General features: G+C 48.2%; 2 protein-coding genes across 3 annotated transcripts in view; both read left to right on the top strand.

The window, feature by feature from the left end:
- The window catches only part of kif17 (kinesin family member 17), a 29935-nt gene extending 24772 nt beyond the window's left edge, over positions 1-5163 (top strand). For both annotated transcript variants that reach the window (XM_042343738.1, XM_042343739.1), the window contains exons 13-14: positions 1171-1288; positions 2729-5163. In XM_042343738.1, coding sequence (XP_042199672.1) covers positions 1171-1288; positions 2729-2919 — 309 coding nt within the window. In that variant the 3' untranslated portion in view covers positions 2920-5163. The remainder of the gene's footprint in view (positions 1-1170; positions 1289-2728) is intronic.
- A 6252-nt stretch (positions 5164-11415) lies between these two features.
- Positions 11416-13625, top strand: b3gnt7l (UDP-GlcNAc:betaGal beta-1,3-N-acetylglucosaminyltransferase 7, like). Its single transcript, XM_007897800.2, has 2 exons — positions 11416-11558; positions 12093-13625. The coding sequence occupies exon 2, from the start codon at positions 12325-12327 to the stop codon at positions 13585-13587; it is 1263 nt and encodes a 420-aa protein (XP_007895991.2). The 5' UTR covers positions 11416-11558; positions 12093-12324; the 3' UTR covers positions 13588-13625.
- Positions 13626-15221: the final 1596 nt, after the last annotated feature.

Below are 15221 nucleotides of genomic sequence, written 5' to 3'. Positions count from 1 at the left end.
CTTGGTGCTGTGTGGGGTGGGCAGGGCTTGGTGCTGTGTGGGGTGGGCGGGGCTTGGTGCTGTGTGGGGTGGGCGGGGCTTGGTGCTGTGTGGGGTGGGCGGGGCTTGGCGCTGTGTGGGGTGGGCGGGGCTTGGTGCTGTGTGGGGTGGGCAGGGCTTGGTGCTGTGTGGGGTCGGCGGGGCTTGGTCCTGTGTGTGCGGTGGGCGGGGCTTGGTGCTGTGTGTGGGGTGGGCGGGGCTTGGTCCTGTGTGTGGTGGGCGGGGCTTGGTGCTGTGTGGGGGGTGGGCGGGGCTTGATCCTGTGTGTGTGTGGGGTGGGCGGGGCTTGGTCCTGTGTGTGTGTGTGGTGGGCGGGGCTTGGTCCTGAGCGTGGGGTGGGCGGGGCTTGGTCCTGTGTGTGGGGTGGGCGGGGCTTGGTGCTGTGTGTGGTGGGCGGGGCTTGGTCCTGTGTGTGGGTGGGCGGGGCTTGGTCCTGTGTGTGGGGGGGCGGGGCTTGGTCCTGAGTGTGGGTGGGCGGGGCTTGGTGATGTGTGGGTGGGCGGGGCTTGGTGCTGTGTGTGGGGTGGGCGGGGCTTGGTCCTGTGTGTGGGGTGGGCGGGGCTTGGTCCTGTGTGTGTGTGTGGTGGGCGGGGCTTGGTCCTGGGTGGGGTGGGCGGGGCTTGGTCCTGTGTGTGGGGTGGGCGGGGCTTGGTGCTGTGTGTGGTGGGCGGGGCTTGGTGCTGTGTGTGTGGTGGGCGGGGCTTGGTCCTGAGTGTGGGTGGGCGGGGCTTGGTGCTGTGTGTGTGGTGGGCGGGGCTTGGTGCTGTGTGTGGGGTGGGCGGGGCTTGGTCCTGTGTATGGTGGGCGGGGCTTGGTGCTGTGTGTGGGGTGGGCGGGGCTTGGTCCTGTGTGTGTGGGGGGTGGGCGGGGCTTGGTCCTGTGTGTGGGGGGGGTGGGCGGGGCTTGGTCCTGTGTGTGGGGTGGGCGGGGCTTGGTCCTGTGTGTGGGGTGGGCGGGGCTTGGTGCTGTGTGTGGTGGGCGGGGCTTGGTCCTATGTGTGTGGTGGGCGGGGCTTGGTCCTGTGTGTGGGGTGGGCGGGGCTTGGTGCTGTGTGTGTGGTGGGCGGGGCTTGGTGCTGTGTGTGTGGTGGGCGCTGTATAAGTGCAAGTTGTTGTTGTGTTTGTCCTGTAGGAGGAGGACCGCTATCGACAAATGCTGAACCGCAGCGACAGCGAGAATATCGCCAACAACTACTTCAAATCTAAACGTGCCACTCAAATCCTGAACACAGACCCGGCGCGCAGCCTGGGTAAGTCACATCAGCGCTGGGCAGCGGTTCGGATATTCACACTCATTGGGACAGGACATCTCAGTGATGGGCTCCAACATGAAGGTGTGGCTAACAGACATACCACGGTTTTACGTTCACGTGATATTTGGCCTTTTGACACCCAAATGTCAGTCTGGCTCAGTGGGTAGAACTCTGGGTCAGATGGTGGGGGTTCAAGTCTCACATCAAGACACTGTGTAAAATGACACTGCATTGCAGTACTGGGAAAGGGCGGCATTGATGGACGTCTCATCCTTCGGAGGAGACTTCGATTGCACTTTTGCCTCCATTTATTCTTGTTGCTCAGTGGTTAGAGCCCGCACCTCGCAATTGAGAGGACCTGGGTTTCATTCCCAGGCAGGGCGAAACATTAGGCGGTTTCCTTACTCCACAACCCTCAGTTTATCTAGCAGTAAATAGGAACCCAGTTGTTATTCGATTGGTGGATCGCTTTTACAGGGGTAATAATCCCTTCAAAATAAATAAATAACTAAATCGGTCACTCGATCCACGATTGTTTGTGGGACGCTGCTGTGCGCAATTGGCTGCTGCGTTTCACCCACAAAATATACAATCAGTTCACTTTACAGTATATTCTGTGCAGCGATTTGAGACGTCTCGAAGAAGTGATAAAGCGCTATATCAAATGCCAGGATTATTATTATTTATTGAGTGGCTCTCTGGTATGACTGATTCATTGTGGAAAACCATAAAGACTTTTCTCACTTGGATTGATTATTTGTTTCATAGAATCATACAATTATACAGCACAGAAGGAGGCCATTCGGTCCATCGTGTCTGTGGCGGCTCTTTGAAAAGAGCTTCCAAATCAACCCCACTCCCCCACTCTCTCCCCAAAGCCCTGCAAACTTGTTCTCCCCAAATACTTATCTACTCTTAAAATTTGTTATCGAATCAGCTTCCATCACCCAATCAGGCAATGCATTCCCGACCCCAACAACTCGCTGTGTGAAAACATTTCTCCTCGCCTCCCCTCTGTTTCTTTTAACAACTATTTTAAATCGGTGTCCTCGGGTTACCGACCCACCCGCCAGTGGGAATAGTTTCTCCTGTTCACCCTATCGAATCCCCTCAAGATTTTGAAAACTTCTATTAAGTCTCCTCTTAACCTTCTCTGCTCCAAGGAAAATAATCCCAACTTCTCTACCTCTCCTGATAACTGAAGGCCCTCATTCTGGTAAATCTCCTTTGCACCCTCTCAAATGCTTTGACATCGCCAGCGCCTTGGGACGTCCTCCCGACGTGAAAGGCGCTCTATAAATGGAATCTTGTTGTTGTTGTTGTTGTTGTTGACATCCTTCCTAAAGTTTGGACCCAGAACTGAACACAGTCTCAAGCTGAGGCCTAACGTAAGGTTCATCATAACTTAAAAATGTTCCTGCCTCTCTCCTGTCGCAGTGCACAACGTGACCCTGACCAACGGATCCTCCACCCACACCATATCCAGCCGAGCCACAGTGTCTCCCACCCAGGCTTCCGAGATGCCGCAGCCCAGACCGTATCGCTTGGAGTCGCTGGAGATCCGAGCCCCTTCTGCCAAAACCAAACGCAAGAAAAGCAAAGGCAACTCTTCCTCAGACGTTCTCTAAAGCAAACCTCTCACAATAAATATTTATTCCTTCTTTAAGATATTTATTATTTTTCTTTCTCTCTCTCTCTCTCCCACCCCTCTTTTCCCTTACCTTCAAGAAGCCATCCAGCTCTGCCATTCTCATCGTGAGTAGGAATAACTGTGGAGAAATGTCTGGATTGAGTTTCCCTGCAAAGGCATTACTGAGGTGGACACATCACCATGCAGGAAATCGGTTTCAAAGCCATGTTCTCCCATGTTCAGGAATGGTTGGCCAGCGAGCGCCATTTGCCAGTGTCTGCCACCAATGTCTACAATAATAAATTGTGTAAAAGCTAATAAATACACAGCACTTTTATTGTCCAGTGGGCGGACACTTCACTTTTGCCAATTTTCTCCCCTTCTGCTTCTGGTGCTGCAGGAGGGAAGGACGCACGGATTGACACCCTCGGGAACCTTACCGCCAGTGGCCGTGGTTGGTGTGTGAGCCCACTCAGTGAGTATCAGCAGGATATCAAGAGGGTTGAGGGGGCATTACAGTCAAGAGCTGGATCTCTGGATCATGGCTGCTTCTCTCCAGGTCAAGGCCAAGGAGAACAACCCCTGGCTGAGACCAATAATTCAGTGCAGATGAGTGAAAGCTTAAGGTCCTGCAAAACACAATTCGGTTATTGAGTGCCTTCTGAAAGAAAAACAAATCACCATTGCTCTGTTTTGAATTACTCCAATTTATTTATTGACTGACCAGAAACACAAGTGACCAATTTGCACAGTTAAAGTAGTGCAAAGGGAACTATTCTAAAGGTAGCTATGAGAAGTATTCTGAATGTTACTCCTATTATAAACGTAGCATTGAAATCACTGCTGCTCTCTGGGACACAGTAGCTGTGATTAACTACATTTATTAATTNAAAAAAAAAGTTTGCTTTGTAAATTCTGGAGCAGAAGCATCAAAGCACCACCTTCATATTGAAGACTATCAGTTACAGATGGTGATGTTCTCAGTCAGCCAGAATAGATTTGGCAGAGAGTTTGGATAATTTCCTGCCTTTAACAATGTTACAGAGTTTATATAACTGCCACTGTAAGGTATTTCAAATATTGTTAAATATTGGAATATGTTGCATTCTTGTGCTTTCTCTTGAGCCTCTGTGCTGGTCATCCAGTTCCTGAACCAGGCCGGTCCGCAGTTTTCCAAAACATTTGAAGACAGTTCAGCTGTCATGGTCACCTATGAGGGACAGACAGACCAGTCATTGGGGGGGGGGGGGGGGGCAGGAATTCTTCGCACTCACCTCCTGTTACCCCTACAAGCCAAAGCCCTGAAGAGAAAATTCTCCTAGCTGGACCAGACCAAAAGCAGAATATTTTCTGTTATTTCCATATTTGGCTTGTGAATAAACTGCACGGCCATTTCCAACATCTTGGTGGTTATCATTTGACTGCAAGGTTTGCTTCCATCTGCTCCCCACTCTGCACAGATCAGTGTCTATGCTGTCACAGTTGATCTTTCAACACATGGCGGAGGTTCCCTTCACTGCCAGTTTGACACTCATCAGAGAGGGCAATGCCAGCTTGGCTCCGGCAAACTTCTTGTTTGGGATAATACTGAGGATTTCCGGATCGTCAAGTTTGCTGCTCTGATGCAAAAATACTCCCAACATCTTTTTCCTCCTGTCTGTCTTCTCTCCTGCTCAGAGCTGCCACGATCTATAAAAGCTATAACAGCTGAGTGCTAGCGCATTTTTAGTTTGGAAACACATCCAACTTAGGAATAGGAATAGGCCATTCAGCCCCTTGAGCCTGTTTCGTATTCTAACAGATCATGGTTGATCTGTACCTCAATACCAATTACCCGCCCTTGCCCCACATCCCTGACCTAACAAATAAATTTAACAGACGAGAGAAAGAAACACAATCAAAACTGATGTGAAAGTAGGGAATGGACAATTAAAGTTGATTTTAAATCTCCACCTTTTAACAATTCTTGAACTGGGAAAGATTTGGGTTTTTTTTGAAAAAAAGGTTAGAATGAATTGAGCTATAATAGGGTTTGAGTGGAGCTAGGACCTGAAGTTATCAATCTGAATGAGGTTAGGAATTACTGGATTTGTTTCATGTTCCTATGAATGTCAGTGTCATTGGGACACAAATTATTTCATGTACACGTTAAACTAAATAACTTTTTGTTTTGTTTATAATCTTAGCTCACAGTTTCGATGATGTTCTGTAAATACTGCAATAAAAAGATCTTTAAAGAGAATGGAGTCTTTGTATTTTTCTAAAAAAAAATTCACAAACCTAATACTCGTGGGAATATAATTACTAAGGATTTCTGGAATGTCAAGAGAGCCGTCATGAGACCCTCATCCATGCCTTCATTAAGTCTGGGTATGGCAACGCTAACGCTCTGCTTGTTGGACTTCCCACTCTTCCCTCTACAGGCTGTAGATTATTCAGAACTCTGCAGCTCGTATCCTCTCCCGCACTAAGCTCCATGAACCGATCACCGCCCCCCTCGCCCGGCTCCACTGGCTCCCCAGAGGATTGAGTTCAAGATCCTTGTCCTCACCTTTTGAAACCTTTCCGCGGTCTTGCTCCTTCCTAGTAACTCCTCTGCCCTTGTACTGAGTTGACCTCGCAGGTAACTGAGTACTTGTGTGGCCCAGAGCAGGGATCAGTGGTGCGCTCAGTCATGGAAAACCTGCCTCTGTGTTTCCAGACTCCTCAATTGAGGAACCCAGTAATACAGCCTGCTTGCCTTACAAACGAGAAGTCAGGTAAGCAGGTGCGATTCCTGGGCAGGGACACCTTAGGCAAGTTTCCTCATACGCTTCAGTTTAACTAGCGGTAGGAACCTGGTTGTTAGTCGATGGGCGGATCACTTCTCCCAGGGGTAATAATCGCTTAAAAAAAAATGGGGTCACTTAATCCACGACTGTTCGTGGGACACTGCTGTGTGCAATTGGCTGCCGCGTTCCGCCCACAAAATACAGAGTCAATTTACAATATACTCTGTGAAGCGCTTTGAGACGTCTCACCGACATTATCTCAAATGTAAGGATTATTATTACTATTTTTAAAATCGATTCTGTGTTTTAAGAGTTAGATTCCAGAATTGTGATCGCTGGAATATATTGACAGAGCGCAAGGAACATCCAATGTGTACATAATAGTGAAAGGGAAGTGTTAAACTGTATATTGCTGTATACACTACAAATTTGTGTGTAGACAGATTTGCGGCAGTAATTCAATGTTGGAAGCAAAGTTTATTTTCTGAGTACAACTAACCTACAGGGGGTGATGTGGTTACGTACTATATAATAAAGGCCTATTGACCACAACAACTTGCATTTATTTGGCACCCTTCAAGCGGGGTAGTGTCCTGGAGCGCTTGACAGTGGTGGAGTTGACCCCGAGTCAGGGGGAGAGGGAGGGGGGAGGTGACCACTATCAAAAAGGAAGGTCTTTCGGTGGGATTTGAAGGTGGGGAGGGACAGGGCAAGTGGAGGGATTGGGGGAGAGAGTTCCAGAGTTTCGGGGCTGAAAGCGGGGCAGCGGATGGTAGAGCGGAGGGGGCGAGGGACGAACAGGAGGTAGCGGGTGGTGGGGTGGGGGGTAAGCAGATCGGAGAGGTAGGGCGGTGTGAGGGCATTTGTGAAGCGATTTGAAAACGAGTGAGAGGATTCGGAAGCCAATCCGTTCAATAACTGCGAGTCAGTGGAGCCTGACAAGGACTGGTGTGACGCCACATCCCACGTACCCAGGTCGTGTGAAACTCCCTAGTCATCTTGCCACAACGGTCTTAAAATTTAAGATGGTGCAAAATTGTATCAAATTCTTAAAGTCGGTTTGAATTAACGCCAAAATAATAATAATATTTCTTCAAAATGATAATAATAATCCTTGCATTTGATATAGCGCCTTACCATGACTTTGAGACGTCTCAAAAACATCTCCAAGCCCTTCACCGAATATACTAGAAAGTGAATTGACCGTATATTTTGTGGGCGAAACGCGGCAGCCAATTGAGCACAGCAGCGTCCCACAAACAGTCGTGGATTGAGTGACCATTAAAAAAATTATTACCCCCAGAAAAGCGATCTGTCAGTCAACTAACAACTGGGTTCCTACTCACTGCTCGGTAACTAGAGGTGTGTGGAGCAATGAAACCTAATGTGTTGCCCTGCCGAGAATCAAACACTAAGCTTAGTGGGGGGCGGGTGGTGGGGGGGGGGGCTGGACTGTGGGTCTCCGTCCCTCCACCTCCCGAAACCCAGCTCGGAGGAAAATCCTTCACTGTCAGTGCCTTGGGACGTCCTACTATATAGACGCTGCACAAATGTAATTTGTTGTTGCTGCTGAATTCGAAAAGGAAAAGAGAATGCATTGCAATGTAAGACTGATCCCCAACTTCTTCCTGGAAGATTTTCCCAAAGTTTTGTGAAGAATATTTTCTAAGGCCGCAAACAAATGCTCTTCAGTTCCTGCAGCAACTGTCATTATAATGTAATAATAATCCTTGGTTTTGATACAGGACCTTATCACGTCTTCCAGACATCTCAAAGTGCTTCACAGGATACACTGGAAAGTGTAGTGTATATTTTGTGGGCGACACTCAGCAGACAGTTACGCACAGCAGTGTCCCACAAACAGTCGTGGATTGAGTGACCAAATTATTATTTTTTTGCAGGGATTATTACCCCCGGAAAAGTGATCCGTCAATCAACTAACAACCGGGTTCCTACTAACGTTTAGGTAAACAGAGACGTGCGGAGTAAGGAAACTTGCCCAACATTTTGCACTGTCCAGGAATCGAACCCGGGTCCTCTCTCTTGAAATCCAAACCTGTCACAGCTTCAGCAACAACAACAAATGATATTTACATGGCTCCTTTCATGTCAGGAAGACATTCCAGGGCGCTGGACAGTCGGGGTTTGAACCCGAGCTGGTGGTTTGGATCAGGGAGGGGTGGAAGGCGGGGAGGGTAGGGATAAGAGAGTGACTGAAGGTGTGGTCGAAGAGGAGGATCCTGAGACTGGCTTTGAAGGAAGCAAGGGAAGGGACTGTGGGATGGAGTTCCAAAGGGTGGGGGCAGAGCGGGACAGGTTGAGAAGCTTCCTTGCACAGCGACAGCTTCCTCTGTACCATCTGTCTCCCGTTGATTAATTGCTCCTTCGTGTATTGACGATTCCATCTGCACTACACAGGCTCCCGCCCTCCGCAGCCAGGGATGGGATGTGCATCATCAGCAAGATTCAAAAATAAGTGAACTGATAAATTTCACAATCCATTCACGGCCACACACACGCGTGTGTGTGTGTGTGTGTGTGTCTCTGCTCGTGTCCCCCAGAGGGCGACAGTGTGGCATAGTGCGCACAAGGCTCCTCGCAATGGTGGGAAGGAATGACTGACATCACACGCCCCAGAGCACTTGCATATGATTCCCTCCTGCCTTTTGCTCACTCTGTGTCCTCACTTTCCACCTTCAATGATTGATTGAAATTTCAGCGTTGAGATTTAGTGTTTTGGTTTCAAAGCAACCACTGACCTTAATTAGGCTTTAGCAAGAGCAAGTCATTATTGTTATTATTATATGTTGTAATAATCCCTGTGCCTATAACATTGAAAAGTCACAATGTTCTTCACTGTTTTTCTAGGCTAATACAGTAGCCAATTTGTTCATAGCCAGGTCCTGCAAACCGCCGTGATGTGAACTGCCAATAAATCTGCCAATCATCTTGCCAATAAAAATACATAAGCAATCATTTTTGGATTAATAGGAAAATGACATGGAATATGCAGAGGCCGAAGATGCTCAAACCCAGCTCTCTAGCTCTGAGCCCCCTTCCAAGCCAGGCCTGGGGGACACTGACAACCCCACCCTCGCCCTCGTGCCCCAGAGGATTGAGTTAAAAATCCCCAGCCTCGCTTTCAAAGCCCTCCGCGGCCTCGCTCCTCCCAAACTCTATGACCTGCTAATCCCATAACGGCCTGTCCGCTCCCTCTGCGCAGCATGTGTTGCCCTGACGCATCCACTCTGCTCTATGTCCCCCGCCCGGCCTGCCCCACCATCGGTGGTCGGGCCTCCAGCCTCTCTGCCCCCACCCTTTGGAACTCCATCCAACGTTCCCCACACCTCAAAACCTCCCTTGCCTCCATCAAGGCACATCTCAAGACCTTCCTCTTTGACCACACCTTCGGTCACCCTCCTACCCCTACCTTCCCCGTCCTCCGCTGCCCCCTGATCCCAACCACTAGCTCGGATGCACATTATTGACTGTCTATCCTCCCAACATGAAAGGCGCTGTGAAATTTGTTGTCGTTGAGACATGGTGGAGGAATGATTGCGTCCATTATTTTAGCTGTTTGGAGGCAAGGAATGACAGTGGCTTTGGAGCAATTTTTATGGAGGCCCCGCACCCCCCATTACCTCCAGCTGGTGTGATCATTTAGTCAATATCTGGTGTAAAGCTAATCATTTATTAATAATAATATTCCTTGCATTTGATAGAGCCCCTTATCTTTGAGACGTCTCAAAGCGCTTCACACTGTAAAGTAAATTGACTGTATATTTTGTGGGTGAAATGCGGCAGCCAATTGCGCACAGCAGCGTCGCACACACAGTCGTGGATTGACTTGACCAATTTATTATTGCTTTTAGTCAATATCTGGTGTGAAGTCAATCATTTAGTTAATATCTTCAAGTCTGATCCAATCCCACTGAAGCTCCCTCACTGCCAACTCAACCCTGACCAGGGATGGAATCCAGGATTCTTCCAGCTGTGGAAAGCTCGGGCCCACATGATGCAATTCATCGTCCCACTGAGCCAAGGGAGGGGTGCACAAAGCTTTGCCTGTACTGTGTTATAGTAAAGCAGACCTGAAATTTACAACCAACGCTCGACTGTCCAGATTAAACAGTCTTGATGGGGTTTCCGCAACGCATAAATGCACAATATTGCGGAATCCTGTAATGTAATGGTTAGATCACTTGCCTCAATTCCCAGGCAGGTGAAACCTTCAGCAAATATCCGTACTCCAGACACGCCTCTGCTTACCTACCAGTAAGTAGGAACCCGGTTGTTCGTCAATTAGCGGATTACTTTTCCGGGGATAATAATCCTTTGAAAAATAAAATTTTAAAAATAATAATTTGGCCACTCAATCCACAACTGTCTGTGGGACGCTGCTGTGCGCAATTGGTTGCCGCATTTCGCCCACAAAATACGCAGTCATTTCACTTTACAGTATACTCTGTGAAGCGCTTTGAGACGTCTCAACAACGTGATAAGGTGCTGTATCAAATACAAGGATTATTATGATATCATTTATTATTGTATCATTTATTATATCAATCAATAAATATATATTTTGTTTTTAAAATGGTAGGCACTATTTAAGTAATATATGTGCGCGCGCGCGTGTGTGTAAAGATAACTCAGTGAAGAGGATTTTGTTTTGGTCAGTCGAGTGTCTGACACGTGGGGAAACTCATCACCGTTGCTTAAGCATCTCCAAACCAAACAGATTTCAATGCATCCCAACTAAATCCCAGAGATAGATTGTCGGAATGGAATGCGCTCTCTTTCTCTCTCTCTCTCTCTCTCTCTCTCCCTGGAGGGACGCATCCTGTTAACCTAAGTCTGGAAAGTATTAGGCGCAGGTTGACAAGAGCCAAAGCTTGGGGGGGGGACCCAGAGTGTGACTGGAGTCTAACCAACTAAAACCACGTAGTACTATTGATATCATTGATATCGTTGATGTCAATGCATTTCCACGTTCTGATGACTGAAATCCTACTCACCTATTTCTTCTTACCTAATCCCAGCTAATTATTTTTATTTACATTCACATTTGATGTAAATAAGTGAATATTTGATTCAGTGAAGAGAATCAAATCTGTTGGTTCTCCTAATGGCGCGAATAAGTGATTGACCCTACAGTTCAAGTCGGCAACATTAATACAAAGTTTCCTCCACTCCACCATGCACAGTGGATGAAAATAGTAATAACAACTACTTGCATTTATTATATAGCGCCTCTCACACAGTATAGTGTCCCAGAGCACTTGAATGATAATAATAATCCTTGCATTTGATACAGCGCCTTATCGCGTCTTCGAGATGTCTCATTATACTGTAAAGTGAATTGACTGTATATTTTGTGGGCAAAAAGCGCACAGCAGCGTCCCGGCAAACAGCCGTGGATTGAAGTGACCGATCACTTTTTTAAGGGATTATTACCCCACACTGAGCCGCCCTCAATTCTCTCCCATCTTAACCTTTACGGACAAATAAACATTCTTCCCGCGGCTTCCAGCGTTTTAGCGAAAAGTTTGGTTTCTGCTTCAAATTCAGAAATTGTGGTTTCAGATTAAAACTCTCCTCCTCTCGCTCTCGCTCTCTCTCTCTCATTCCCCCACCTCCCTCTCTCCATCTCTCTCCTCCCACTCCTTCTCCCATCATCTCTCCTCCTCCCTCCCTCTTTCTCTTTCTCTCTCTCCTCCCAGGCATCAGTCCAACCGCAGAGAGGAAAGGACAAAACGTGGAGTCAGAGCCAATGTGAGCAGTAAATGTGTGTCTCTCTCCCTCTCTCTCTCCGGGAGGAGGAAAACAAAGGAAAGAAAAGACTTTTTCTCATTGAAAACACTTTCTGGTGAGAGCTGCTCCATTTGTGGGGGTTGTTCCTGAGGAGAGACACTGTGTGTGTGGGGTGGGGGAGAGAGAGAGATACTGTGTGTGGGGGAGAGAGAGAGAGAGAGAGAGACAGTGTGTGTGGGGAGAGAGAGAGAGAGAGAGACAGTGTGTGTGGGGAGAGAGAGAGGGGGAGTGACTGTGTGTGGGGAGAGAGAGAGAGGGGGAGACTGTGTGTGGGGAGAGAGAGAGGGGGAGTGACTGTGTGTGGGGAGAGAGAGAGAGAGAGACAGTGTGTGTGGGGAGAGAGAGAGGGAGAGACAGTGTGTGTGGGGAGAGAGGGAGAGACAGTGTGTGTGTGGAGAGAGCGAGAGAAGAAGAGACAGTGTGTGTGGGGAGAAAGAGCGAGAGAGGGAGAGACAGTGTGTGTGAAGCTCTGTCTCTGAGCTCCTGATCGATTTCAAGTGTTGAGTTTCCCGTCTCCGCTGGAGGAGGCGGAGAGGAGAGAAAAGAAGAGTCGAGTATTTGGCTGGAAATGTGCGTCTTTGATCAGCAGGTCAGACCATGATGGGACGCTCTCCTCACTGCTGGGCGCAGCCAGGCTCCTCCACCAACTGATGGTCCTTTACCTCAAAGACAGAGAGAAGCCGAGAGACACAGAGGCAGAGAGGGAGAGAAAGAGAGAGAGAGAGAGAGAGTGAAAGAAAGAGAGAGGATCTTGTGTGGAGGACAGACGAGGTTGATTCCCTGCTCTCCCTCTCCCTCTCTCTCTCTCTCTCTGGGTGACTATGGAGTACTTATTCCGAAAAAGAAAGTTGGTGAAAACCTTGTTGAGTTTATCCCTGATTTTCGCCATGGTGGCTGTTATCCAGCGGCTGAAGCTGGGGGCTGGGGGTGTGGAGGAGGCTCTGGGCAGACACAGGCTGGACTCGGTTTGGTTGGAAGCCGAGAGCAACTTCTACAAGAGCAGCAACACCGGGAACCTGAGCTCCGGGCGGCTCCAGGGCGAGGGCTTGGCTTTGGGTTTGGCTTTGGGTTTGGGGGGTGATTCGGGGCTTTCCCTCAACTCGTCCACCCCTTCCAGCTGGGACATCCACACCACCAACTGCTCCGAGAACTGGGATGTGAAGCAGATGGACTGGTTTCGGGGCTTGGACCCCAGATTCCAGCAATACGTGCTATACAGACACTGCAGATACTTCCCGATGCTCCTCAACCACCCAGAGAAGTGCTCGGGCCACGTGGACCTGCTGATTGTGGTCAAGTCGGTGATCGAGCAGCACGACCGCAGGGACGCGGTCAGGAGGACCTGGGGCAGAGAGCAGCTGCTCCTCGGGAAGACTGTGAGGACCTTGTTCCTCCTCGGGACCCCGGCCATCGGCAAAGACCACAAGAACCTGCAGAAGCTGCTGGAGTACGAGGACAGGCTGTTCGGGGACCTGCTGCAGTGGGACTTCATCGACACCTTCTTCAACCTGACCCTCAAAGAGGTCAACTTCCTCAAGTGGTTTGACATCTACTGCCCCAGGACCCAGTTCATCTTCAAGGGGGACGATGACGTGTTCGTAAACACGGAGAACGTTCTGGAATTTCTCAGCAGCCAGAGGCCGGGGCCCAGCAACCTGTTTGCCGGGGACATCATCTCCAGGGCTTTGCCCATCAGGAACCACCAGAGCAAGTACTTCATCCCTAAACAACTGTACGACAAGCCCTACCCATCCTACGCGGGGGGTGGCGGGTTCATCATGTCTTCCCACTTGGCCAAACGCTTGTTCGCCGTTTCCGAGAGTCTCCAGCTTTACCCCATCGACGACGTGTACCTGGGGATGTGTCTGCAGAAGATCGGGGTAGATCCCCAGCTACACCTGGCCTTCAGGACGTTTGGAATAGTCAAACGCAAGGTCAGCCCCATGAACGCAGACCCTTGCTTCTACAAGAACCTGCTGGTCATCCACAAACTCAGCCCCGCGGGTTTACTGCAGATGTGGGACACTGTCCACAACTCCACCCTGGTGTGCGCCAAGAGGGTGGTTGTAGATACAAACATGTAATTCCGAGTGGCTTGAGGAGAGGAGAGAAGAGGCGGGGGGGGGGGTTGGTGTGTGGACAGGACAGGAGAGGAAACCTGACACTGAGGTTCAGTCGAGGGGAAACAGCGATGGACTCCGAAACAGACCCTCAATCTACCTTCACAATTATTCCTCCCCCCTCTCCCTCCCCCAATCCCCCTCTCTCTTCCCACCCCTTTTACAAAGCCTTTTACACCCCGGCTGTAATCGGAGCTTAACTCGCTGGGTAGCTTTGAGCAAAACTGAGCTGAGGAACTTTAGAGCAGATTTAAATATTACAACAACACTCGGATTTGTTTTATTTAAAACAGTGTTTCTTCTTTTCCCCCTCTCTCCCCCTCTCCCCCTCTTCCCCCCACTCCCCAATAATTGATGGGAGTTCAGAGTGCAAAGTTACTCTTTCTTTGAGACTTATGAGCTATCAGAATGGCATTTACAAGGAAAACAGTTAATGAGTAATGTCTCGGGAATTCAAATAAGTTTATTGAAAAGGAAAGTTTTGGGGTTCTCCCTACCGCCCCCCCCCCCACTCCCCTCCCCCCCAAAAACCATTACAATGATACTAATTTTTTAAATAAACTTGAATTATTAATTACCAAGGAATAATGAAGACGACTGCTTTCAACCGAATGATCTGCAAAAAGGTCCTTTTTGTAAGAAAAACTTAACTTTCTGCTCGCTTCGAAAGATACGTTTTGTTTCCTGAGTGTGTGTTTGTGTGTGGAGAGGGGGGGGCGAGCGGAGGGGGTAAGAGTAATATATTATTGCTCCTTCTTTGGGAATTACATTATACTGTAATTTGAATTGACTGTATATTGTGTGGGCGAAACACGGCAGCCAATTGCACACAACAGCGTCCACACAAACAGTCGTGGATTGAGTGACCAAATTATTATTGTTATCTTTTGGAGGAATTGACTTTAAAGTGCAGGAACACTATAGAGGCAAATAATTTAAGGATCCTGTTGAAAAATCTATAAACGGTCACACGATAAATAACATATTAATAATAATAATAATCCTTGCATTTAATATAGCGCCTTATCAGTCGATGCTATTCACCCCCCACCCCCCAAAAAAAGTTAATTTGCCTGAAATTTACAGTGTCTAATGTAAAATTGAACTTTTCCTTTCCCCGTAGTGACCGATCGTTTAAATGTGATCCTTTGAATGGAATGAAATAATATAAAGGGTAGGGATTTTTCTTTGAAAAGGGGCCCCTAAGTTGCCTTTTTTTTGTTTTTATGTACAAAAACAGGCTGCTGGTTTATTATAATATTAATAATAATAATAATAATTGATACAGCGCCTCATCACGCCTTCGAGGCATCTCAAAGCGCTTTACAGAATATAATATAAATTGAATTGACTGTATATTTTGTGGGTGAAGCTCCGTAGCCAATTGCACACAGCAGCGTCCCACAAACAATCATTGAGTGACCAACAGTGGATTGAACGACCGCATCTTTTTTAAAAGCGACATTAATTTTAGGTTGAATCTGCACTTTTCACCTGGTCTGAATCTTATATGTAGATTTTATTTTAAAAATCTTTTTTTCCCCAGGAGATAATAGTTGAGGGAGGGTGAATTTTCATTTACTTACGGAAATCTGTTT

This window comes from Callorhinchus milii, unplaced genomic scaffold, assembly GCF_018977255.1.
Source record: "Callorhinchus milii isolate IMCB2004 unplaced genomic scaffold, IMCB_Cmil_1.0 Scaffold24, whole genome shotgun sequence".
In the NCBI taxonomy this organism is placed as follows: domain Eukaryota; kingdom Metazoa; phylum Chordata; class Chondrichthyes; order Chimaeriformes; family Callorhinchidae; genus Callorhinchus; species Callorhinchus milii.
This window is presented reverse-complemented; position numbering and strand designations above follow the sequence as displayed.

Coding starts and splice junctions, on each gene's coding strand:
- b3gnt7l (XM_007897800.2), top strand. CDS start 12,325: ATGGAGTACTTATTCCGAAAAAGAAAGTTGGTGAAAACCTTGTTGAGT.